Below are 27472 nucleotides of genomic sequence, written 5' to 3'. Positions count from 1 at the left end.
GCGCATGTGTGGATCACCTTCCCTGAGTCGTACTGTGGGGCAGTGACGAAAAAGCAGGACTTTTCCACAGCCTCTCCTCCCTGGTAAATCACCTAGTAACCTGTGGGAGGTTACCCACTTCAGATGTGAGACAGTCACAGACGAGGAAGGAAATTGAGAATGGCAAAGGGTTCACAAAGTGTGTATTTGCGTGTGTGGGGGGGTGTCTGTTTACAGGATTGCAGAAAAGAAAATGTGGTTTGCCCATAAGGTTGAAGAAGGGACATCTTACACTCACACGCATACTGAGGAATGCGTGTGCATGGCAGCACCTGTCCTTTGAGATAAAGGGCTCCCACTGCGGCATCCATCCTCCCAGACAGAGCGGTGGGGCAAAGAACATGACAGGCGCAGGTTCACACAGGAAAGTGAGGCAAAGGTTCTCTGTGTACGTGGTGTCTACATGCTTTTAGGGAGAGGGGTGGAAACCAGGGCTACGTGCAAGCAAGTGTCTTTTAGGTGCCAAATGAACGAAAAAGAAGTAGAGGGATTAGATTTGGAAGTCAACCAAATCTATGTGGTTAGAAATTGTTTGGATTGGAATATATACACACTCAATATCAATCACATGTTACAAAGGTCAGTTTTCTAGGTTACCTTTGTGACAGGTGTTTTGGCAGCAAAAGGGGGACCGACGCAATACTAGACAAGTGGTCCTAATGTTATCCCTGATCGATGTATATTACAGTTGAAGCAGGTAAGAAGTGCCCCAGTTTTCTCGGATTTCCTAGAAACTGTTGTCATAGAAGCAATGCACCGAAAGCAACGTAAAAGGATAAAATTGTTTTCTTCTTATGAAACAATTCGGATGATCACACATTGTAGAGTAACTGTTGACTTCTGGTCCTTCCCCAAAACAATCATAACAAAGAAATTTTTGCCTGCATGTCAGTGTGTGACATACGCAATGGTATCAATCATATCCAGGCCCATTTCTACACAGCAGTGGGCATGGTCCGCCTTGGGTTGGGTCAGTCCTGACACGCAGTAGTAACAGTCCCCCAGTATCTTTATGCGCCTGCAGTGATTCTCCTACAGACACAAAGAGAAAAAGCAAGATGAGCAATGTCAGGGAGATTAGAAAAATGTAGTTATTTTGAGTTTATACTACACATATCTTTAAATGTATCTTTGTCAGGTTTAATGTCATTAAGTGTTGGACAGGATTAATGTAATACTATGCATCCATTCCCATTGGTTTTAACACAAATCTTTAATTGTGTGGTGGCACATAATGATTAACGTAGCTGCGTTTTTACAGCTCTGTACACTGGAAAAGATATGAGGGAGATAGAGACAGATATCAGAGAGTTTATTTACCGTTTTCCAGCATGAGGAGAAAGTTTAATACCAGCATAAGAGCACAGAAAACAATTGTTTTACACATAGGACTGAACTGTTTAGCCTACCTTGCTAGGTTAGCAAGGTAAACTAAACTGGTAAAGCACTAGTAAGTCAAAATATTTAACTTATTGTCTAACAGGTCCTCCATAGTGTAGTGGCTTACACATTTGCCTAACTATCAAAAGATCCTGCTGCCCAATCAAACATGCAGAGCTACTCATTGTGGTGATCCCTTATGAATAAAGGGATCACCACAATGAGTGATCCCTTTATTCACTCATAATAAAGGGATCACTAAAGGAGTAGCTAAAAGTAGCTTTTCTTTTTATTTAACTTATTCTCTAATCCTGTTTTACTTATTTGTGTTTTCATTTTTTCTCTTTTTAAATGTCAAAGCATTAACATTAGCTATAAGCTAATGAAATTCTTAATTTAACTCAATTGAAAATCACAAGTAGATAACCCTTGTGGGGGGTCAGCTTAATCCTAGCACGTCCCTGATTTTGTAAACTACTGGTACTTGCCCTGATATACATTTACCTGTAGCCATCTTATTTGATGGTTCTATCATTATTACTCTACACGGAGCATGACTCCTAATTGTTCTTAGATAGCATGGTCAAATGTTTCTGTGACGTGAGCTGGTGTGACTAACTTTTATTTCCATCTGGATCGCAGATTTTGTAAAGTTTAATGCCCCATAAATAGCTAATTATGACAGGACCATTGCTATTTTAAACCCTTTCTTCTGCAGAAACTGTATGGAAGCTGCAGCTGCATTTTGATTCATTTTAATCAGATGTGTGTGCTTGTGCTACTGTTTGTGTATTTGTAGTTGAGGCCAACTCTAATTGCTCCGACATGCTCTTGAAGTAGAATCCCGCCCCCACATTTCCAGACAGATCCGCTATTTGTCACAGTGCACATTGTGCACAAACTCAGCAATGGTGCCACACACACACTCACCAATGTACACAGACACCTTTACAGACACACAAATCCCCACTCAGACACATACCTGCAAAAAAAAAAATGCAAAAAAACAGCTGCATGGTAACTTGCACACGTACTGTACTGCACAAGATTTAGTGGCACACGCAGGGTTTCCTTTTGGCACTGTATCACACAGAGTCATCAGAAAATTGCAATGGAAGACCCTACAAAGCTTAGCCTGCAGGCAACCTCTGACTGACAAGCACACATGTGCACACACACAAACACACACATTCATATATACAGAAGATTCATGACAATTGCGGGGTAAGAGGCAGAGATGAGAAGAAAGAAGATGGGGTGCTCTGGTTTTCTGCTCACGGAAGCAGAAAGATTCTGGCGTGGGAGGATATGAGAATTCAGAACGTGCATGATTATCCCGGCACTCGGTAGAGAGAGAAGTGTGCATGTGTCTGTGTGTGCGTCCGTGTCCGTGAACAGAAATTATCTGCTGACAGCAAACCATGTCACAAGAGAAAGGTATCTCTGTTTGCTTTGGGAGACACATTTAGGAATAAAGCTACCTGATTCAAGTGCAGACTTTGTGCCTCTGTTTTGCTTGATGCTGTCTTCACTATGGTTAGGTGAAGGTTAGTGTTAGGAATGTGTCTGTTGTGGTTAAGTTTAAGTTGAGCCCGCAGGGAACTAATGTGTTGTGTAGCATACAGCAGCCAGACAGGCTCAGCAGCTGTGACAGAGCTGGTTTGAAAGAGAATTTCTCCCTGGCTAACACGACGGGGTATAAATCTCAATTAGGTTACAGCTGCAGCTACCCACAAATGCTCACACACATGCACCCAATATATCCTCATCACAAGGTTTCTATATAATGGCTTGCTGAGTTTCAAAGCGCTGCTAGCAAGACACATAACTCGTATCTTGCTCTTTTCACCCTCGGTCTATCGCTCTCTCTATGTTAAGCCACGACTGATTGCTGAGATGCAGAATGAGCTCATGACGGATAATCCTGCCCATCATGTGACTTGTGTGCGTGTCTGCATGTAGAAAGCAGGAGTAAACTGTCTCTTGGCCTCATGGAAGAGGTCAAGCATGTGGTAAAGAGTTGAGTGTGAGTGCAATATCTTGGACAGGACTGACTTCTAATGGTACAGTCTGTTTTCTCAAGGCCACAGCCTCTTTGTACCTACCAGAGGCCAGAGAAGTGCTGAATATTAACAACAAATGTTACAGGAGCAGTGACCAAAGCACCTTGTTTAGTATAATGAAAAGATCATAGATCAAATACATCCATTCACAATGTTATATATTGACTATATACAATCATGTGACAAAGAAAGTTCTTACAGGATTCTGTGCAGTCCTCTGAAAAAGTACACCCTCTGATTGAGTAGCTTGTATAACCATGTTTTGAGGCAGTAACTTGAAGTAATCATTTACTTCATGACTTTATAAGTTTCTCACATTGTTGCGAAGGAATCTTCTCACACACATTAACAGTCCTCCTCCTCAGCCCAGCTCATCTCCCCTCTGTCTAGAAATCGATCCTGTCATCTCTTCCTCTCTCAGCCTCCAAATTCCTTCTCTTTCTTGACTTCCTCCTCCTCCTCCTACATGTCAGTTAACCTCTCCCGCTTTACTTTCACTTTTTGGATCAATACATGACTTGGCATAATAAATGAGCTCCAGGACTAAATAATACATTTTGTTTTCTTGGAGGCTTCTTCGGAACAACATGCTGAAAAAAGGAGCTCACCAACTGTTTGGACTCGCTGCAGCCAGCCTTCCTCCCTCACTGTAGGCTGTGAGTGTGATGGCTCAGTGACATTATTTCTTTTTTTTTAAAGCAACTTTGTTTTGCAAGTTTCACCATCCCGTATACTTGCCTCACTGCAACTAAAACCACATAGACTTACAAACACAACATTTGTATGCAGATTCCTCATTTTATTGATTTTTAAAGAGACAAATCCACCTCTGCAGAATGAACTTTTGCTCATGCTGTAAGCAGTGAACTTTCTGTTTTTCTATGACAATAAAGTAAAACGTAATGCTGCATTAATATTCTAAAAAAAGGACTGTTCATATGAGAGGCCTCAGTTTATTACAGCTGATGTAGTTAATAAGGAAATTGTAGGTTTCCCATTAAATCGTTTTACATATTTTACAATTTCAGTTTTAGTAATATAGAAAATTAATGGTACAGTGAGACGGCATCACTGACAACAGATATGGTAAATGGACTACTACGGTCACAACACCTAGTATCATTTATGCGGCCCTGATTTGTAATCGCACAGCTCCGAGATCAGATGAGAGCTGCGACTGTATAAATAGAATTGAATTGAATTGAACATGGCCTAAGATAATTAACACTACTTAACAATATGAAGTTTAGGCTACACACGTCCTTGTCCTAATGATTGTACACAAGAGTTTTCTTGTCAGTCAGAGATGGGCAGTAACACGTTAAAAGTGACAAGTTACTGTAATCCATTTAATTTTTTTAAAGTAGTGAGTAAAGTAAGGGATTACTATTGCAAAAAAGTAATTAGATTACTATTACTTTCCTGTAAGCACGCTGCATTAGTGCATTACTAAAATGTGATTTTGTTTGTCAGTGTCTCATGACAATGATGTAAGCACGTGCGACGTCCATGGCAGCAACAGACATGTATAGATCAATAATGAATAATATGGAGTGCAGGAGAGAGTATGACCATGCAGCGTTTAAAGCTTGGATGTACTTAAATTACTTAAGTTTTAGTCCATAAAAAGTGACAAAAACATTATCATCCGCTGTACATTCTGCATGGGAAGAAAACTTCTTTCTACAGCGAAAAATTAACCTTCAAATCTGAGCAAGCACCAGCACGCTGCTACAGGAATGTGAAATTCACAGAGAAACCCCCGGATGCCCCCACTGACATGATCACTGTGGCACCAGGCAAACCTCCACCCGCCCCACTCCTGCTAAACAGGTGAAAATAGATTTAAGAGCGACAGGACTCAGTGCTGCTGAGTCCTTGATTTTATTTATTTTTTTCTATTTTACTTGCATCTATTTGAAAGAGTGTAAACACAAAACATTATTTTATTTTTTATGCTGGAATATACAGAAAATAGGTTTAAATGTTAAACAAATTTCTCCCAGTCAAAGACTGTTGCATATTGTTTAATTTTGCTTGATGCAATGTGCATAAAGTTAAAAGATTAAAACTAATAAAACAAGCTTTTAAAAGAGACTTTTCCATTTGATTCAATTTTATATGATGGCTATGCAGAAAAAATAGAATTGGCAAAGGTCTATTGCTTTATGTATTCAGGTTGTGTATCATGTTTTTAAAAAGTAGCTAAGTAATAAAGTAATTAATTACTTTTGAAAATAAGTAATCAATAAAGTAACAGGATTACTTTCTTGGAGAAGTAATCAGTAATTAGTAACTAATTACTATTTTCAAAGAACTTGACCAAGACTGCTGTCATAGCTTAAGTGTTAACGATAAGCTAACACCAAAGCTGGTGAAAGAGCGCTTGACACAAAAAACAGAGCAATCCTACTGCAGAAAAATACACAGATAGAAATGAAGGCTACGAGCCTGACTGTATATACTTTTTGTTAACATGTTTTCTTTGCAGGTGCTGGGAAAGAGCTGATGTCATGTTACCAGCGGTGGATAGCTGTTGCTGGTTTGGGCTGAAGTTTACACATTCTTGTCCTTTTCCATGGAGTAAGTCTACGTCTCCATTACTCAAAAGTTGTAAACCGCTTTCCCATTTTCCTACTATTTCCAAAAAAAAAAAAAGCGGATTATAGTGGAAATCCATCTATCCGTCCTCTTCCGCTCATCCTTATCAGGGTCACAGGGAGGCTGGAGCCTGAACTGTCCAGGGTCACCCAGTCTGTGGCAAGGCTAACACAGAGAGACAGACAACCATTCGCACTTACATTAACACCTATGGCTAATTTGGACTCATCAGGTGACTTAATCCCACTAATTATATGTCTTTGGACTGTGGGAGGAATCCGCAGTGGTATATACCAGATATCAACACAATTTCAATCCGCTCCTCATGTGTTAACCTCTTCGACATGTCAATGGCTGTGAACAAAGAGAAACTTGTAAATAACTCATGAAAGAATAAAGTTATGTTGAAACCAAGCACACCATTATTTTTCTTGTGACATTACCAATAAGTTTGATGTGTCACATGGCCCTCTTCCTATTGAAAAAACAAAAGTTTTATCCAAGATGGCCGACTTCTAAATGGCCGCCATGGTCACCACCCATCTTGAAGAGCTTGCCCCCTCACATATACTAATGTGCCACAAACAGGACTTTAATATCACCAACCATTCCCATGTTATTACGGTGTATCCATATGGCCCACCCTGTATACAACAGCAGTTCAAGTGGATCCGGCATTAAAATATGTACAACAACTGTGGGAAGACCAAAGCAATTTAACAGATGTGCCCTGTATACAGCAAACCACCAAGATCGCTGCCAGGAGTGTAGCTCAGCTTGATTGTCAGTGCACACTCGAATAACAGAACAATTGAATGAATGGCTGTGCAATGCTCAAACTCTCACTTAGCTACAAAGTGTCATTTAGTTGTGTGATGGACTAAAAAAATGCCTTCAAAACTTTTTTTTCTCTTTTTTTTTGTTATCCTCCTTAATGAGTTGCTGATGTTGCTGAATAACCAATAAGAAAACAGCATCACCTACACATCCCAGCATCACCCTGTATATACTGACTGAATGAGCCAGAGCAAGAAGTCAGGCCAATCATTCACCTAATTATTTTTTAACCAATTAACCGACTGGCTCTCTCTGCACTGAAGACTGCAAACAGCCAAATGGGAGATGATGCACTCTTGTGGAAGAGTTTGACAGCAAGCTGTCGAGGATATGAATGGCTAACAACATGAATATCTGAAGTGGGGAGAATGTGAATGCTGATTCTGCCACATATACAAATAATAAAACCACTAATGCCTTTCATATCACCATTTTTGGTCTATTTTTAGTTTATTTGTAAGTCTCATCACTGTCACCAACTGTGTGTTAATGCAAACGACTCGTGATCGAAATGAATAAAGTATTAAAGCAGCAGAAATATGCTCTGAATAAGCTATATATTAAATTAGGGAGTAATGAGTAAAATATCTCTCCCGGAGCCTGCAGGTGGATGATGTTGACGAAAAGCAGTTAAGAGTGCAGCAGTATTTGCATGTCAGAAGGAGAGATGGGAAATCCTACCGCTTAAATAGGCCACCAAAAGTGGAAGGATGTATTTTCTAAGTGACATGAGGCGACTGGAGCATGTAGTATGTGTGTCCAACTAGAGTTTCCTTCCTCAACTATCTCCCAAGCTTACATCCATTAATAAATTATTGTTACTAGTTCCAGTAATACATGTTCCATGGGCTTGGCTAGCTCCCTATCACTGGAAGCTAAACAGAAGCTTGATATAAGTTTACTCTCTGTGCTGTGGAGACAGTCTGGCCTGAGATTTGTTCCCACTGTGGAGCGGTTTATAGTACCTTTCAGACTGTTCTCACCCAACAAAATCCTTAGTTGGTTTCTACCTACAGCAATTCTTGTAACCATGTTGAAAAAGAAAAAGGCCACAAAATTGAGCAAATTTCACTAACTTCAAAAATACGTTAATATACTGCTTGAAAAATATCAAACGGACACTCTTTAATCAGAGTATAGCATCAATTCAGTTAAACCTCTGGGATATCGATCAGGTCAGTGAAGTAGCAGAGGGGTTGTTAATCGGTTTCAGCTGTTTTGGTATTAATTTAAATCATTATTGTTGGACATGTAGTCCAATTTCACCAGGATACCACATCAATACATGCTATTACCTGAATGTGAAGGTTTCAATCAGAAATAGACTTTTGAGGGTGGCCTGAGGGCCTGACATCCTCTAGTGGGCCCTGTGCTCACAGCCCGGCACAGTGGAACTTGATTAGCATTTATCATAGAATACCAGAATTGGCAGATCCACCACCGATGCCGTGTGCTTTTCAAGGGTTCAATTCAGTTCCATTCAATTCAAATTTACATTTGCATAGCACCAAATAAAAACAACAGTCGCCTAAAGGTGCTTAATATTGTAAGGTAAAGACCCTACAATAACAGAGAGAAAACCTCAACAATCAGACGACCCACTTGGCAACTGTGGGAAGGAAAAACTCGCTTTTAACAGAAGGGAACCTCCAGCAGAAACAGGCTCATCTACTGCAAATGTTTGGGGCTAAAGACAGGAAGATCAGTTCACCCTGAGCACATATGGACAGATGTGAAGGAGTCTGGAGAAGCCATGGAAAACATTAAGCTGTCTGTACCATCATTCAGTATGACCGCTATGGTGGTGGGTAAGTGATGGGCTGAGAAGACTAACAACAGACCTCAAACATGCTAGGTAACAGCACCCTGACTGACATTAGGTATCAGGATGATACCTTGGACCCGGTTTCAGACCTCACACTGCTGCAGTGGGTCCTGGGTTCCTCATGGTGCATGGCAATGAAACCAATTGAACATCTCTGGGACATTATGTTTTGGTCCATCACTGGTGTCTTTGAATTCAGCCCTCTGCAGATTGATAATCAAAATGATGAATTATTCAATTATTATTTCCATCCTTTTAAACCTAACACATTACTTAGGCTACGTCCACACGTACACGGGTATTTTTGAAAATGGAGATTTTCCGTTTTTGTTTTAAAAAATAATCCACACGTAAAGGCAGAAATGAAGGAACACGCTGCTAGGAACATGACAAAGCAACAGGTGGCGATATATTCCTAACCATGCAGAAATGTTGGCCAATCAGAAGTCTAGAAGCCTCGGTGGGAAATAGTAAACAAAGCTGGGGCATAGAAGCAGAACCGAGTCGTATGTGTGGAGGGACAGTAACTGTGTGTGTGTATGTAAGCATTTAAACACTGCAGAGAGTACAATTAACAGTAACAGTATTGTAGAAATTCATTTCACCGAAACAATAACGTGGCACACATTGTGACGTCAAAAAATGCGCACACCTTTGACGCTGCGTTTTCTGCGTTTTCTCTGTTTTTCTCATCCACACGTAAATGCAAAAACTGAGTTTTCAAAAATATCCACCCTGGCCGGAGTTTTTAAAATTCTCCGTTTTCAGTGACCGAAAACGCCGTTTACGTGTGGACGAAAGGTGCAAACGCATAGAAAATCTGCGTTTTCAAAAATACCCGGGTACGTCTGGATCCAGTCTACATGGATTAGATATCCAGCATGTGTTTTTTCCCCCAGTGAGTGTTCCTTTAGCTTTTTGAGTAAAGCATTTAATTTATTTTTCGTGGGGGATTTTTCATCTTGGTGCTTTTAGGGGTTGGGTTTTCTATAATGCTGAGTGCACATGAAAGAATAAAATAGTTATCCATAAATCCCTTCCAATTGTGCTCCTTGCTGCTTGTTAAACTGCTGTTGCTTTCACTGCTAGGTATTGTAATGACTTTTTACTGCATAATGTGTAAGTGCTCAGGGTAACTGAGTTACAGTTTTCAGTTAATAAGATCAAATGCATTTCTAGCACCTCTTTTGCTAGCTGTGTAAATAGGTGGCTATTTGATGATCTATCTTCAGTGACACACCAATATCAACAAGTGGCTACCATATTAGTGAAACTTGGACATTTGAATCTGACAAAGTGGAATTCTGAGAATATGGGAGAATTTACAGCCAGCAATTGGTATTTAATCTCAATTAACTGCTCTTGTATCTTGAGAACAGGTGTCACGGGGTGGAAAGGGACAAGTTACCTAGGGTTTTTTATTGTGCATGTTTTGCTGTGTTTTACTTTTTTAATATTTTAATATTGTACAGTGTTTTATTTTTATGGGTTTTATTGAATGTTTTTATGGTATTCATTGGATACAGGAAAGCGGCGGGCAGAGTTAAGAGCTCTGCCCATCCGGGGTAAGTCTCGCGACTTATCCAACTATAATAACCGTAGCCACTAATAAGAATAGTGACTGTCGCTGCCCCTCTCTTCCAGCACCCCGGAGCGGAAACACTGATAGGACGGCGAGGACAATGCCGGGTTTTCCCTTCTGCTCTGATTGGCTGGATTTTTAACTTTTAGTGACTTTTACGCCGTGGCGGACACCACTGGACTTTTAATGTTTTTGTTTTATTGATTTTTATTGTGAGTTTTCCCTGGCCAGGGTTGTTTTAATTGCTTTTGCATTTTTAACTGTTTTGTATAATAAATTATATCTTAGTGATACAGTTTTTAATTCAGCGCATTCCCTTGGCTGCTCCACTGCTCCGTCTGTTTTTGAGGAGGGTTTCCCTTCTAGAATAACACCTGTGTTAAATCACAATTCCATCCTTTACACAGGCTTAATGTAATTTTAATGGTCTTTGCTATTAATTAAGTATAGATAGTAGCCAGAGAGGAAAGGAAGAGGACTTACTGTAGCCAGTTCATCAAACTTCCCAAAGAGTTCATTGAGCAGCTTGACCAGTTCCTGAGCTGTACACTGAGAAGCCAAGCTGGTGAAACCCACAATGTCTGCAAACAGGATGCTGGCGAGACAGAATGAAAAAGAGATTTTAATCTAAAGTGAAGCGCTCAGTTCACGATGACAGCTGATTTTGATTCCTCCTGCTCTCCCTCCTGTTCACCATCAACCAAACATGTTGTGGTTCTCAATTCAGTAAAAAAAAATACACTCAACAAGCAAGGATGGGATATGTTAACTGTACAGAGCAATGTTTTTCTTTAACAAAACAATACCAACAGATCACACAGGAGCGACAAATTGACTAATAGTGAGCAAACAGCAAATACTATAATCCAATGTCTGATAAGTGAAAGCATCTTTTAGGCCAAACACTAAATCAATTACGGAGCTAAATTGCCTGCTTCTGGCTAGCTGCTGAAGTGGGGTGGAGGAAGGTGTTGAAAGCTACTTAGCCCCTCATTCATTTGCTCAGAGGCAGGCCAGATGGCAGCAAAACAAGGTGTTATGGATCTTATTGACTCAGTGGAAAAATCACTGCTCTCGGTGGAGTATAGAGATCAGAGCCGGCGTGTGCTGTGTGGAGCTGATCATAATGGCCTAGGTTTACTTTTATAGATACCTCTTGAGAAATAATGACATGTTTTCCCCATAACCTCCAGCCTGTGAGGTTTTTAAGTAGTAATAAGGATATTATGCTACATCTGATAGGCCTTCTATTCTTTTGTGATAGCTTTTACAGTGGCAGATTGTAGTTGGATTTAAGACAGAGGTAGGCATAATCAGGCTTCTCGTTTACAGTCAAACAACAGCAGCTTGCATATCATTTAGCAGACTGAGCTAATTTTAGCTGCAAGAGTTGATTAAAATAGTTTTTTTCTTTTTCAAATGCTTCTGTTGACTAATTTCTAAGGAGACCTGTAAGATTAGTCTTAATTTCTATCATACATTTACTGTTCCTGCATTGTCATATGAAACATGTCAAACTTCAAATAATGAGGTCCCCTGTTTTCACTCCTGGCTCTGTATAATGTCAGTGACAGCACTAATCCCTGGTACAGCAAATTCAAGTTGACAATTTTCACAGTTTTTCCTAGTCAGAACTAATTTGTTTTCAGCACTACATCATTGCACTGTCTGTCTCGTTACTTTTTGCTAGATTTGCTGGAAATCAAACCTTCCCAGATGAAATAAATAAAGCAGAGTCAATAATCTTAGTGTAAACCATGTCATCTCACAGTGCTTTATATTGGAAGGTGAAGAATGCAATATTAGAGAGAAAACCCTAATGAGCAGGCGCTTGGCAAAAGTGGGGAAAAAGAACTTGGTTCAAACAGGAAGAGATCTCTGGAAGAACCAGGCCATTCATGTTAGTAATCTTGGACATTCCTGTTCAACCTGTCGGTAAACCTTGACTGACTGTAGTTGCTAAGCAATGTTCTGGATGAGGGAGGGGAGGTTCAGTGAAGAGGAACACCAAACCTGACCACTAGGGATAAAATGGACCACAAATGATCCATTTTATATAAACAAATGACCAGTGCTGTAGTTTCTGTGTTTTCTCAAATGTTGTCAAACGGCTACAAAAATAGTCACAGAACAAATAAGACTACACACCAGACCAATTACACGATGACAAAATGTTTTTTGTTACACAGGCGCACACACATTCCCCTCAGTCACTAAAATGAGTGAAAGCTCGATAGCATGAGGAAGGCCTATTTTCTGCATCGTGACTGAGTAGCTGCACTCTTTTTTTGGCAGTACACTATAGTTCTTGAGGAGTCTGATGTATGCAAAGCTCGGATCACGACTGCCGCTCGACAGAAGCGCTCCGTTGTGCCATTTATCTTTGAATGGTGCTGTGCTGCAGATCGTGCTGATGTGTGTTGGGGGCAGTGGGGTAGAGAGGAGAAGGTGGCAGTGGTGCCGGAGCTAAATAGGTGTATGATCAAACGTTCTCAGGGTCACATCAAAAGGTGGACCAAATCTGGGGGGCTGTATGTCTCTGCTCTGGAACATGGAGGTGTTTTGGTTTTTTTGGTTTTTTTTTACTGCCGTGTGTTTATGTGTGTATGTGTTTCCAGCAGCTCCCCAGAGACGAGCGGGAGCATGCTCGCTGAGCACAGCCCCATGATGTTTGGCTGAGTGCCAGTAGAGGCTGGTGAACAGGCGGCAATGTTCCTGAGATGTGAGTGAGTGTGGGAGCCGAGCAGACAGACAGGCAGACAGTATGAGCAAGAAGAGAGTGGGGAGGATTGTCTCTTGACAGGAGTGCTGTTGATATGCTACCTAGTCCTCGACTCCTACCCTCAGCAGCACTAATACAGCTCTCCTATTCTTTTTACTGCCTCGTTGGAATGTAATCAGCTCAAAGTCAAGCCAAGTTCTCACACACATTTTTCATTACAAGCGCATTAGAGCTGGCCCATCCAATAGCTTTAAAAATTCACCTGTAAATATTAGCTGCTTGATGAGTAGATTACTTATTAATGATGTAAATTACAAAATGTTCAAACCAAACTCTGCTCAGATTATTGTTTTTTCTGCACAGCCAACAGTCAATAAGCCCAAAAGATATTTTTAATTAACTTACTATATGTCTCAGATAAAGTTTAAAAAAAAAAAAAAATTTTTCCAGATGTTTGAATGCTTATAGTTTGGACTGGATCAGGTGAAGCTGAACCATTCCTTAGGGCATTTTCACACCTATACTTCACTTACTTTGATCCAGACCAATTGATCAGTTTGTTTGTTTTCACACAGAGAAAAATCCAAGTGAACTCCAGGCAAATCAAAATGATTCCCTACAAACCACGTGAGAGTGTTAAGTCTGCTCATTGGACAGATATGTCCGGGGCAGAAGCAACAAAAGTAAATACAGGAAGAAAGTGTTTTGTTCTGGACTTGTAGAACATGGACAATTACAACTGGCACAGCTAGTTGCTAGCCCATATCTATGGTACTTGCCTGCATTACGAACACAAAGCATACGTGGTTACTGGACGTTTTTTAGCTCAAGCTTGCAAGGGTTACTACTACAAAGAACACAATAGAAAACTTCTATACTGCTGATGCACACTCACCATTATGTTTAACTTTGTCTGTTTTGTTCTTTATCCATTTTACAGTCATGCCCGTTATTATCTTGCTTGAGTTTTAACACTGTTTGTATAAGACAAATTCTTGCACTGGAGATCTACTGCCTCTTAATTGCAACACCTTTTGTTAGTGAATTTTGAAACTAAGGTATTTCATCTGTCATTTTGTCTCCTTTGGTGCGATAGGGTGCAAACTTAATCATTACCTCACTCTAGCATCTAGCTCTTTTAGTTGCTCGATGGGACCGCTGTGTTCGACAGATAGCTGCTAACAGTATTTTCCCATTGAAACAGTAGATTTTAGGGCTCCTTTACAAATGAAACAGCTGCTTGCTGATGCTGAAAATGATCCCATGAAACCAGTGAGTGTGAAACTAAACAGCTCGAAAATGAGCTACAAATAAGCAACAAAAATGCGATGGGAGCTGGAGATACTCTGTTTGATCACTTAATTTTAAGTTTGACCAAGTCTGCTTTCTCAAACTTTTCTGTGTTGAAATTGCAATTTAACAAGCCACAGTCATGTGAAAAGGACATTTCCACAGGATTCTAACCAGACCTGTGAAAAACTGAGTGCATTTTTACTGCCAGGAATTAAGAGGGTAAGTAGCAGTCAAGTGTTGTGTGCCACTTCTATAAAACCAGGGGGGTTGTTCATTTGCTGTAGCATTCAGGTGGGTGTAAATACAATGCCACAAACAAAAGTGGAAATCCCAGCAAATTCAACCCGACATCAGACTGTGCATAGTTTAGAGAAAATGCAAAATATGCACTATATGTCCGACTCTACACGCTCATTTAGCATATTTAATGTTGTAGGAGAACAAGAACAAAACAACAAAATGAGACCAAAGTACCAATTTTAAAACATGGTGGTGAGGAGAGGTGGTGATTTGGCCTTTTTTGCAACTACAGGACCAAGACAAGCCATCTGTCTGACAGCTAAAGCCTGGCTAAAATTGACTAATGCAGCAAAAGACTGAAAAAGAAAATAATCAAGGTTTTGCAATGGCTCAGTCAAAGTCCAGACGTCAACCTGACTGAAATTCTGTAGCTGGACATTAGGAGAGGTGCACATAAACAAATGCCTCTAAACCTCTGTGACCTGAAATAATGTTGTGAGGAACAAAACAATGTGAGAGATTGATGAAGTCATACAGTAAAAGATCAAGTTATTCAAGTTATTGCTGCTAAAGATGGTTCTACAAGCTACTAAATCATGGGGTGTGCTTAGTTTTTCACAGGACTGTATAAAAATCCTGTGAAAACTTCCTTTTTTACATGACTGTAAATAAACTTGTGTCTAACTGTTAATGGAACTTTTGATTTAGAGTCATAAAGATGTTCCAGTATGTGCCTTTCATCAAATGATCTCATCAGGGCTTCTAATAAAAAAAGCTCAGGTTTTAATCTGTTACACCTAATGTTTAAAGTATCGAAAATATCTGTTTTTAAAACCATTTTTTGCGTCTGCAAAATGTATGTGAGGCAGGAAAGACAATTCTTTTTAATCTGTTTATGGTGGCAACAGCACTCTGGCCCATTGCCCCCTGTAACCTTTATGCTGCCTGATTGCATCTGCGTTAATGGCTAATCTTAATTGCTCTGCTTCTATTCTTGACCTTGACGTCACAACCAGTGACACCTGGATCAAAACACTCCAGTCGCTCCGCACACGTCTGTGGTCCACAGTTGTCATGACACCCCCATACCTGACATTGTCATGACGTTGGATGTAGATCTTATGAAAGATCCTCTCAGGCGGCTTGAGGAAGTCCTCCTTCATCTCCATGGCAACATTCCTGGGCAGTAGGCTCATTAGTAGACGCTCCTGAAGAAGAAAGGGTTAAAAGAGGAGAGAAGGATATAAAGTGTATTTTTTTTATTCAAGCATAATAAGTCATTTTGTATTGCAGTTGCAGATATCTGCGAGCGAAAAAAACAATCATAAGGAGGCTTTTTGGCAACCAATCAGGGAATACACATTTTCCCAAGAATGCAGCAGCTGCCAAAGGATCAGCGACCAATCTCTAGGCTTGCATGAATGGCAGTTTAGCAATCAGTTACACACCAGCTTCCATCAACCTTTAGCAAAAACTTTTTTTTGCTAAAGGTTTTTCCCTCATTACCAATAGTTACCAGGTGGTAACAGACTTTTCTGTGTGCCTAATTCACTTGACTCCACATTGTCACATGTGCAAAATGGCAGACAAGTTATCATCACGTGTTTAGTGGTCATGTGACTGAAAAACCTTAATAAATCTTTCTTTGAGTACTGCCACCACTATTTCACCAGACTCAAATTTTCCCATGCACATATCAGATTTAATGTATGTCCAAAAAGTAGCCTTGCTGACAGGTTACTTTTACAGTGCAGCCAAACCTGGTATGCACTAGGTGGCTGAGTGCCTAGGTTAGCCACTAGCTTATTGGCTAAGCAAGTCACTTAGCCACTTAATTAGCCCACAGCTAAGGCCTAAAAGGGTCTAAAAATCATAGATGTTAGCCTAGTAGCTAGCTTATCCACCTAAGCTAAAGTAGTTATTTGTCGTGGCAGATAGTAGCAGTTTCTGAGATTGACAGAAAATGGGACTAAGCAAGACTTAATATAGAAAAAGCATTTACACAGCAGAGAACACTTTGAGATTCAAGGGGCTCTAAAACAGACACCCAACTGGTAATAAACATAACAAAGGAAGTAACAAAACCTTCCTTCCTGGTTTGGTGAAGTAGTATCTTTGCAACAGCACTTGCTGCAATACCGTTAGAATCCCAAACATTGCTTATTACGTGTTTCATTTTCTGACTTTCATAAATGAAATATTTTTGGTTATTATGGATGACTATTTTTCCAGTATTCTTCTATGAATTCATTCATGGTTGAAAAAGATCTGAAAAGTATGGTATGGTAGTTTCATCCAATTCTCTGTCTAATTCTCCCATTGTACAATACTTTCTAGATATGCATGCCCATGTATGTCTAGAATGCAGCCCAGAGAACATTTGAAAGCTAATTTAATGACTTCATCAACAACATCCTTTCAGCACAGGCATAAAGTGGCATTTACACCTAGAAGCATATTTGTTTTTGTTTGTGTGAATAGTCTCAGTTGCAGCAGCATGAAGTATGCTTGAAACTCTAGCAGGATGTCAAGCGGTTGTAAATGCACAATGAATCATCAGGCAGCTATGGTGAATAGCTGTTGAGTGGCAGGATTATAAAAGCAGCCAGGGCTCTCCCGTGTCTCCCTCCAACTCTTTTTCACATAATACTTCCATTCACATCACTGCTCCTCACCTGAGAATAACACAAAGAGATACTGGAGAGCAGCTTTTAAAAACAGCCATCATTCTCCATTATGGAGACTGAGTGTGAGTCTGTCACTGTGTTTGTGTGTGCACGCATCTTTCCTGTTCTACATGTGCGCAAGGTGCGCAAATCATGATGACAACAGTCTGAATCGTTTTTTGTTCCGTGCTTTGTTAATGTATTTGACTTATGTGTAACACAATAATTGATTTGATTGATTAAATAAATAATAATTTATTAATGTCTTCCACTTCTCTGGAAGACACCTGTTAGATTCCAATGTGGATGCAATGATGGAGTTGACTTATAATTTCCCTTGAAATGCCAGAAAGAAGTACAACAGTTATTGGCTTATTAGAAATATTTCAATGCAAATTTTACTTTTACATTGTTCAAAAACAAAGTTAACTTTTCTGGGCTTTTTTTTTTTCTCAAACCAGAATCTAGCATGCATAAACTTCCAGAGCTTAAAAAGTAAAGGTGAAAGTGAAAATATCAATAAAGAATGTACAAGAAACTTTTGTAGTCTATATCTGATTTTTCCTTTCATGACAACTGTGTGGATTTCTTTTTTTCTTTTTTAAAACACTTTTTAAAACCATTCAAGTTCAATTAAGGCTAAAAACCTCATATTGTTTGTAGTGCGATGGCTTTGACCGAAAGCCGGCTGCTGACTGCCAGGGTGCCATCTCAGCTACATCAAGGTCTGCTTGCTGTATTCTAACCTGAGTTTTGAGTGAATTTACAGTGTGATATTTTTGTGTTTCTTTACAATAATTAACAGGTGTAGTATGTCACCACCTATCTAACCAAGCTTTTTCAGCATTACCTGATAATTCAAGAAATCTACCTTATCATCACATTAGGACAGGGGTGTCGAACTCCAGGCCTCGAGGGCCGGTGTCCTGCAGGTTTTTGATATCACCCTGGGTCAACACACCTGAATCAAATGAGTAGTTCATTACCAGGCCTCTGCTGAACTGCAAGACATGTTGAGGAGGTAATTTAGCCATTTAAATCAGCTGTGTTGGATCAAGGACACATCTAAATACTGCAGGACACCGGCCCTCGAGGCCTGAAGTTCGACACTTGTGTATTAGGATCACTTCTGGGTTTAAAAAAACTAAATATTTTTGACACCAAAAACACTGAACCAAATATTTCAAAGTCTTCCGATTAGAAAAAGCTATTAGTATGGTGTTCATTAATAGGCATTCGTCACTCTGCAGTTTCAAGACTTGATGTTGACATGACTTGCTACAGTAAGCCATCAGCTCATGCAAGCAAGCCTGGTTAGAAAGCTGTATTCATAGACTGTAGACGTGCAATGCTCAGACACACATTCTATATCTTTTAATTAGTGCTAAATAACATAAAATCCTTAAATGTCATTCAAAACTGAAGCAAACACTTTTTCTATGGTCTGTATGACATGAAAGTCAATATTATTTATCAGACACTTTGATTTAAAATGCTCCTAAAAGCAGGAGCATCACAAACACAGCACAGAGGTCCACTTCACGGAGTGGATTAGCAGTGATGAAGCCTAACAGACAGCTATGGTTTGCAGTTTACCTGTCAATTAAAGCAGCCACACCAATAATTCTTACCAGAATCCAGATGGATTTCTGACAAAGAAAGCCTCTGTACAGTTATTATGAATGCTTTTAAATTCAGCAGTTTTAAAATGGGAATCTATTGTGATTGACCTTCTTTTAGAATCAGCCCCAAGTGGTCATGCCAGGAACTGCAGTTTCTCACTTTCTCACACTCGAGGTTGGTGCTCATCCCAACTCAAATTACTTTTTTTTTTATAAGTTTTTTGTTTTATTGTTTGCTTGTTTTGTTTTTGTTTTGTTTTTTCGTGGCCCATCAATGTCTCACCATTTTCATCTGATGATAGAATTTTCACTGATATCATGGAGTGTACAGTAAATATAATAATAATGATGATGGTCTAATCTGTCATTACCTGACAATTTCCAAAGTCAAAAATGAACTCCAATGCGTTTCAGTGCTCAATGGATCCATTGAGCACTGAAACGCATTGGAGTTCATTGGAGCTTAACAGATATTGGGTTCCTACAACAGATCCATCTCCTTGACAACTGAGCCCACTCATGAAGACTGATGAAGGCTGCGGGATAGAGCAGAAAGCTTCAGACAATTCTCACGAGTGGACCTTGTGTCAGGACTGCTTTGTTGCAGTCACTGGCAAATTAAATATTCTGCCTCTCCCGGCTTGTGGGAAGGAAGAGGAAGCTTCACTATTGAACGGGGAAATCAATTCACCGCACAAGAAGTGCAGTGTGTAGTCCACACATGTTCAAGAGTCAGTGCAACTCGTAGAACCACCTGAAAGCAAACGCTCATTTGACCCACGTGATGGGAGATATTCAAGCCTGAGATGTTTTGCTCATGAGCACATCAGCAGAAGCCTGGTTGCTGTCTGTTGATAGATCCGAATCAGGGTTCTGCACATCTTTCTCTCAGTCAGATAAAGCGTGACCTTTATTGGAGTAGGAAGGCCATGAAAGCAATCTGTTTGTGTAATTACCTGTCAGAAGGGAGGCTGTTACTGCTGAGGAAAACACACATCACCTAATCTACAAAGCACAGGTGCTAAGTGTGCACGTGCACTTGCAAATGTTTGCTATAGCAAAGGTGAGATTCATATTCGGGCATATTTTGTACTGTACACGAGACAATCAATACTATAAATCAGTGGGTTTCATGCCCATGATGGGTGGGGAGGGTGCTGTGCAAAAGAGAGTGTTTCTGGTGTGTTAAAGTTGCCTGATGGTTCCACAGTTAAATCCATGTAGGTGTATGCAGAGGGGGTGGATGGTGGCGCTGGTGCATGTGCCACAGTAATTGTTCTTTCCTTAAATAGCTGCTGTCATAGTTACTGCGTGCCCGTGGGAAGGCTGTGAGAATACATTGGCACCTGAAACCTTCATGAAAAAAAGAAAAAAAAAAAAAAACAACAAAAAGCTCTTCAAAGACTGCAAAGGTTTTTATGAACATACGTGCTGCAAGATGAGCTAAAACGTGTGGCCGCTGTTTTCTGCCCACCGGTGCGTCCGTGTGTGCCGCCTCACCTGCTTCTCGTTTTCGTCCTCCAGCCTCAGCCGCTCCTCGATGCAATTGCGGGCCTGCAGGAAAACTTTCCTCTGGGTGCGTTCAGTGAAAATCCTCACAAACACGCCTGACAAGTTGACACTGGTAAAGAGCACGGCGTTGGCCACCAGCTGCACAGACAAGAACAGACATGCCAAACAAAGCTGGCAGCATCCAGATGCTGTTTTGAAGACTACGTGTGTGTCTGCTGTGCATACTGCTAGATTAGATCATGGGACAGATTCAATGGCAGACATGAAGGTCAACACAGGATTAAAAAATTAATGTCAGGTAAGCATCAAAAGCTCTACAGAGGAATGGCTGGCAGACAAAGTGCATTATTGATAGAGGTTATCGATCCCATCCAACACGTACTTTGGAGATTGAACCCTGTAGTCAGTCCATGTCTTTGATTCTCGATAGGGTCAGAGGTGAAAGCTCAGACATGCAGTGTAACCCAGCACAGCTGCATGAGTGATACATTCTCTGTTCTGTGACCAGCAAATTACAACCTCTTAAACAAAAACTGCTTTAGTCCGGGTTATAATCAAACAGCTTTAGCACGATGGCTTCCAATTAAGGGGTTGAGACAGAAGATAAATTTGATGTGTGAGGAATGATTAACAGGAAATTCAATTTTCCCAGATTACCGGGTGATTTTACACCCTCGGATCTCTAATATGAAAAGAGAGAAAAAGATTGCTCTTTGGTTGAACAAGTCATGTGTGTTCATTAGACATTGCAGAGGCCATGAGCTGGAAAGGTTAGGAAAAACTTAAACGTCTATAAAGGTACATGTATTTTTCCAAACAGGTTTCCTATTTAAATAAAGGGGGAATCCTGTACTTAATTCTGCACCTTCATCTCGTTGTTATGCTGATGCATTAATATACAGGAAAAAGTACTCAAAAGTTGTGGTTAGAGACTGGTCCCCGGTGTCCGGTGTGGTATAAACCACAAGAACACCCCGCAAAGACTACAAGTATGTCATCTTAGTGGGTACCTCCTCAGTGATGAGCTGTTTATACCTCTAAAGGTGCAGTAACATTCTTTTCCTGAGTGTGTTACTTCTGAGAGGTCAGGACCATTGTTCTACTCTACGCTTATTGTTTGGTGAACACTGCGTCCTTGTAGATCTCCACACAAAGATTTAGCAGTGTTGTTGTGCTGTGAACTGGACAAGCAGCAAACACAGCTTCACAAAAGATAATTTTTCATGGAACCATATTAATAAATACCCTTATATATATATTTAAGGCTTAAGGATGTGTTTTTTGTTTGTTTGTTTGTTTGTTCTTACTTTTATCTACAATCTATTTCCCTGTCCTAATGCTGAGCTGTATGTTGGACCCTGTAGGATCTGTGTTTCAGCACCGGCGGTTGAACAGCTCCTCCTCTACTTCATTACTGCTGGTGCGCAAAAGTGAAAGTGCTCGTTTCCAGCTTTACAACTACAGTGCCTCGCAGCTAAAATCGATCACTAACAATGTTTTTAACCTTTTCTCCCCCTGGGAATGTCGGTTGAGTAAGCATGCCGCCTCCCGGCACCAGTCTACATTCATGCGGTTACTTCACAGTCCAACTAGGAGCTTCCCACGCAGCACAGGAGCGAGCTGCTTAAGCACACTTGGACAGAAGTTGTTGGAACTCAAACTCGCCACCTGCATACGCCCATTGCTTAAGTGAAGACACTGTTAAGCAACCGAGTTGGATGGGTGACTGATCGGGGTGCAGGTGCAGCACTTACTGGTCTCCATAGCCTCTGCTTCCTCCCCGTTACCGACGTGGCAATGACGATGAAGTGGGATGCCGCCAGCATCACCCCGAACAGCACGGCCAGTAGGGTCCGCACCGGCAGCAGCACGTAAGCCACGAGAGTGACTAGCATGAGCTGCCACACGCCTTGCTCAGGGGCAGCGGCATTCACCAGCTCCGACGTGCCCAAAGCCAGCGGGAACGGGCAACAGAGCAGCGCGAAGGTGAAGCTGAACAGCAGGGCCAGCTTCGCTATCTGCTGCAGCTGCGTCACCTGCAGGTACTTGACATTGGTGACGATGAACAGCGACAGGAACACCACGCAGTGCACCGGGCTGGAGCCCTTGGACAAGGTGAGACGCGGGCTGGACAGCAGCTCTACGAGGGACAGCGACGACGCGGCCACGATGAGCACAGCCAGCGCTTTGAGGGTGGCGGTCTGCTCCAGTTTCAGGTTGTAGTTCTGGAAGAGAGCCTCCAGCTCCTGGCTGTTGAACTCGTCCTCGCAGGCAATGGCACCCAAGGGTGCACCGGTCGGACAGTGACCCTTCCTCCGCCGCGTCTTGACTCTTTCGAATGGCATCTCCTCCATGTTCCGGCCATTCATGAAGCGGGGATGGCGCACGAGCCGCTCAACTTTTAGGGAATCGAACCGGCACCATCTCCCGGTTCGTGCGTCCCGGATGTCCGAGGTTCGGGGCCGGCGCCACAAGGAAGAGGGTGGCAGTGGAGGACACAGCAGGGCGCTGCGCGCTCTACCCACAGGTTGACGATTGTTGATCTGCCGAGTAGCCCGACTAGTGTGTGCCGCACGCCCCCCCCCCCCCCGCTCCCCTCTCTCTCTGTTGCTCTCTCTCTCTCTCTCTCTCTCTCTCTCTCTCTCTCTCTCTCTCTCTCTCTCTCAGACCACCTGCCTCGTTTCACACAGGGTAACCAGCAATCCTGCGCTTCAGCGGGGCTCAGCGGTTGGGTCACGCTCGTGGTGATAATCAAAACACACTGCCACGAGGTTCAGTGGGCATCATTCAATACACACACACACGCACAAAACAAAACAAAACAATTTAATCATCCTTTTCCCCCGCGTGCACTTTCCCCATGTGGGACACGGAGTAAACATTACATTCTGCACCGCGATCTTCTCCTGCTTTTCATTCACTTCGGTGAAATGTCAGCGGCTGGGTGAGAAGACAGCGGCAGAAACAGCGCTGGTGATTTCCCCTCGCAGTGTCTGCAGTCATAGCTGATGTAGTTCCCAGCTATAAATAGACCAGCTGCACCCGTGGATGTTCCAATATAGCAATAATTTGGTCTTTCCCGCAGCTCCACACCTCGTGTGTTTTATTGCAGTCAAGCGCCAGTTTTACACAGATAATTAACAGAAAATGATGCTTAAGCAGACAAGGTGGTAATCCCGCAGAGGGATAAAATAGCCCGAATTAAAATCAAAATGTGGCGCATTTTTGCAGAAACGTAAATAATTATTCGCATCTTAGTGCATTGCGCTGTAGGTAATTTAATTTGAGTCTGAGTTTGCACTTCAAGTTTCGAAGCTCTTGTCCACATTAATAGGTGGGATCGTGGTACAACAAGCGTATCATTATCGCTAAACAAGCACAATGCAAAAAGAACAGGTAGCGCTTCATAACACTCATCACTCAATACAGTTATTGTACAGCTCGCCAACATTTAACGCGGAATTATTCTAAATGTACCTTTCTGGTTCATGTTAATGCTTAGAATGCAGTTAAAGTAGAACTAGGAGAGTAATGGGCAGTTCTAAAGGAAAGGAAAAACAAATTCTAACGTCTGTATTTTATGTTTGTTTTGTTTGTTTGTTTGTTTGAAGTAAGAAGTAGCGTGGATTTGAAAAGAAAAGAAATACAGGCCATAGTGTAAGTATTTTGTTAAGCAATGATTGCTTTCGTGTATAATTACTATGTAATTACGCAGTATTCTTCCCTGACCTCTTCTTCTGACAATATAATTGTACATTACTAATAAGAATGTGGGCTGTATTATAGAGTATCAAAATCGCTACCTCTTACGTTGTCATTCCACACTAATAGGCGGTGGACTGTGTCATAAAGTATCCTGCCAAGTTGTAATGGGGTGGAATGTGCAATTAGTGCTTAAGTAAATGTTTTTTCAAGACTTGTACAGACAGGACAGCTCGTAAGGGGGACTTTCCCTCCACGTCAGAAGGCACAGCTCTGAAGTAAAAGGCCATTTACTGTGGAATAACTGCGTATTAATTTATAATAGAATGGAGTAAAAGGCTTAAAGGCCTGAAAAGTGGCAGCATCTGCTGAATCGGAAACACTCTGACAGGACATATTTTGCTTAAAAATATAAAAAATACATATAAATGTATAAAAATATAAGAACCCAGATCTCTATGACACCTAAAAATGTCCATATATCCAAACAGAGATCAAATATAAAGATTTTATATGCTTTGAGCTGTTCTTGTTGTTAGTTTCCATGCTGTCAGATCCATTTTGAAAAGAATAATGGCCTGAATTAGTGAAAGTAATACAGCTAAAAAAGAATATGTAAATATATAAAACTCAAAGATTAACAGCAGGAAAAATGAAGCCATGCAGGGGCTGGAAATTACATATCAAAGGGGAGAAATATTTGAATTTGGTGTGAAATATGCAGATGGCTCAGCAGGAGTCTTTGGCAAAGGTTTGCTATGAAACATAAACATGTGTGCGCGTGTTAGTGATGTGTATATTATATGGATGTGTTAATACACATGCACAACAGAGACAATGTGAAAGTCTGGAAAGAGCAGTGACCCTCATAAACATTTTTTACTTTAAAACAATAGGTGAGCCATCTGGATCCTGTTAAGACAGAATATTAGGTTCATGACCTTGTTGACTGACATGTGGCTTGTAGTCTTCTGCTAGGCTGCACATCCACTAATTTGAGTCACTGACCTGATCTTCACAAGAATGTTAAAGTTATTGGTTCCTTTTGGAGCACGTTCCCACTGAGCATTCATGTATGTGCCAGAACAAGCTTGATCAATAAAGGTTCCACCTGACAATCCACAGGATCTAAATGATCCACCACCAAAGTTCCAGTGCCAGACACCACAAGACAGCACCAGTGATCTCATTCCATGTCATTCCTTCTCTTAATGTTACGGTCGTGAGAAAAGATGGGGGTTTACCACATGCAAGAATAAAAAAAAATATATATATATATATATATATAACCCCCCCCCCAAAAAAAAGATAAAATAAAAATAAAATTATATATATGTATATATATATATATATATATATATATATATATATATATATATATATATATATATATATAATTTTAATTTTTTTACTGTACAGAGTTTCAATTCTCACATTAAATTTTTTCTCGGTTCGCACCTTCCTTTTAGTATAGTAGTGAATCAGGCCTTGAGGCTGTTATCATACAATCTTCTAACTAATCTTATGTGCATACATTTCCAAATGAAACACTGGTAAAAGCTGGGCTAGAGGCTATATCATATCAGGGTTACATTCGTCCTTCAGAAATGGCCTAAGCAAAAGAAACATAATTCTGTATGTGGCTGCCCAGGAATGATACATAAACTCTCCTCAGCAGTGTGAAGCATCTTCTCAGCAACTGTGATATCAGACAAAGCCAAAAATAACAAGCTTTTAAAATCTAAAAAAAGCCGCTGCTGAGTGCACATACATATCTTCAGAGGACAAATGCAGGTGTTTTGGTGCCCTCACTGATGACCTTGTTTGCTGTTGAACGTGTGCTTTAGATTGCTAAGATCTCTGGAGAAGTCAGCCAACTGGTTCATCAATGAAGAAGTCAATGTGAAGCACTTTGGGCTCCCTTAACAAAAAGTCTCTACATGCGCACAGTCAATTACTACATGGTCAATATCCACTATCGTCCAGCACGCCTGTAATCAATAGACTGCGGTGTTGAGATCAATAGTGACAATCTGACTGTATTCTAAGGCGAGAATAGAAAGATTATGTCTAGTGGGCCAGCCAACAGAGTGAAAACACACTGCTCTTGATTCTTCAGTCCCTGCTAGGATGCAATATAGCTGACTTCCTTTTCTGCTCTCAACAACCTCGGGATGAGGGAATGAGTTGCAACATATGGGAAATCAGTCATGAGAGGTGCTTTTAGAAAAACAGTATAAAGGTGAAACTTGACCAGGGACACTAAATATTGCAGATAACCTACAGATAGTGAAGCTATTTTACTCACAGCTCAAGTGTCTGAAACCCACTTTATTCTTTTCTATTGAGTGTATTGTTTGTTTATTTATTCATGTTTATTTATTCACAAAGTGATTGACAGTAAGAGTCAGAATTCCTAATCATAAAAACTAAGGGAAAATCACTGGGGGTGGGCAAACAGTTCCCATTTATTGATAAAAACCATGTTGTCCTCCCTATGCCATCATTGCATAAAATAGAATTCCCAGTGTGTCCTGCTGGCAGTCTTTCTCTTTCAAGCTCAAGTCCTCTATCAGAGACCTGAGAGCTTGGAGGTCTTTGCTGTTCCCAGGACTGCACTCTTCTGGACAGAGATCTCGGATGTCATTCCTGGGTTCTGTCACTACCCTAAGTGCCCCATCTACCTTCTCATTGCCTTCTCAATCCATATCTTCTGTAGCTCTTCTCTAAGCCCTTAGTGTTTCTCTAGTTTATCATGTTCCTTTTTCCTGATTTTGCTTTCACTGGGTAGATATCTTCCTCTGCTTGTTCACCACTACTATGTCAGGTTGATTAAGCATCACTATTTTGTCTGTCTTTATCTGGAAATCCCACAGGATCTTAGCTTGCTCATTCTTAACCACGCCGTGGGGCATATCCTATTTTGATCTCAGGGCTTCCATACTTGGCAAAGATGTTCCTGTATACCAGTGGTTCCCAAACTTTTTTTTGCTAGACCCCTTTTTGTTTTGTGTCCCCCCCTTAGCAATAATTACCAGATATCTGTTCATTTTGCTGGTACATCCTGCGGTTGTAGCTAGGTAACCAAGCTTGGTAGCATTAGCTGTTAGCTTAGCACTCCACCATCTGCCATTATGGTGACTTCTGTCTCCAAGAAATCAACATAGCAGCGACTACAATGCTAAAGCCAACGCTTCTAAAGATAGACCCTAAAAGCAATAAGTGATGTCACTGTGGCCACATTCATTCTTTATGTAGCCTACTCTGCAATAAAACACTCTGAGATACACCCCCTTTGTATGTTGTGTTATATTATTTAACCAGTCCAAGCTTTGGATCTGTTTTAAGTAGTTTTGGAGCAGAAAATGCAGAATTATTTTCTATCGTC

General features: G+C 40.9%; 1 protein-coding gene across 2 annotated transcripts in view; it reads right to left on the bottom strand.

Moving 5' to 3' along the window:
• LOC146499025 (adenylate cyclase type 1-like) overlaps positions 1 to 22965 on the bottom strand; it is a 64030-nt gene extending 41065 nt beyond the window's left edge. Inside the window, exons 1-5 of one of the 2 annotated variants that reach the window (XM_085137661.1) lie at positions 22137 to 22965; positions 20371 to 20520; positions 15672 to 15790; positions 10811 to 10922; positions 944 to 1071 (exon numbers count right to left, since the gene is read on the bottom strand). In XM_085137661.1, coding sequence (XP_084993787.1) covers positions 944 to 1071; positions 10811 to 10922; positions 15672 to 15790; positions 20371 to 20520; positions 22137 to 22751 — 1124 coding nt within the window. In that variant the 5' untranslated portion in view covers positions 22752 to 22965. The remainder of the gene's footprint in view (positions 1 to 943; positions 1072 to 10810; positions 10923 to 15671; positions 15791 to 20370; positions 20521 to 22136) is intronic. The other variant, XM_085137659.1, reaches the window with a different exon arrangement.
• Positions 22966 to 27472: the final 4507 nt, after the last annotated feature.

This window comes from Neolamprologus multifasciatus, chromosome 17 (assembly GCF_963576455.1).
Source record: "Neolamprologus multifasciatus chromosome 17, fNeoMul1.2, whole genome shotgun sequence".
NCBI lineage: Eukaryota > Metazoa > Chordata > Actinopteri > Cichliformes > Cichlidae > Neolamprologus > Neolamprologus multifasciatus.
Note: the sequence above shows the minus strand (reverse complement) of the source record. Positions and strands in the feature narration are given on the sequence as shown.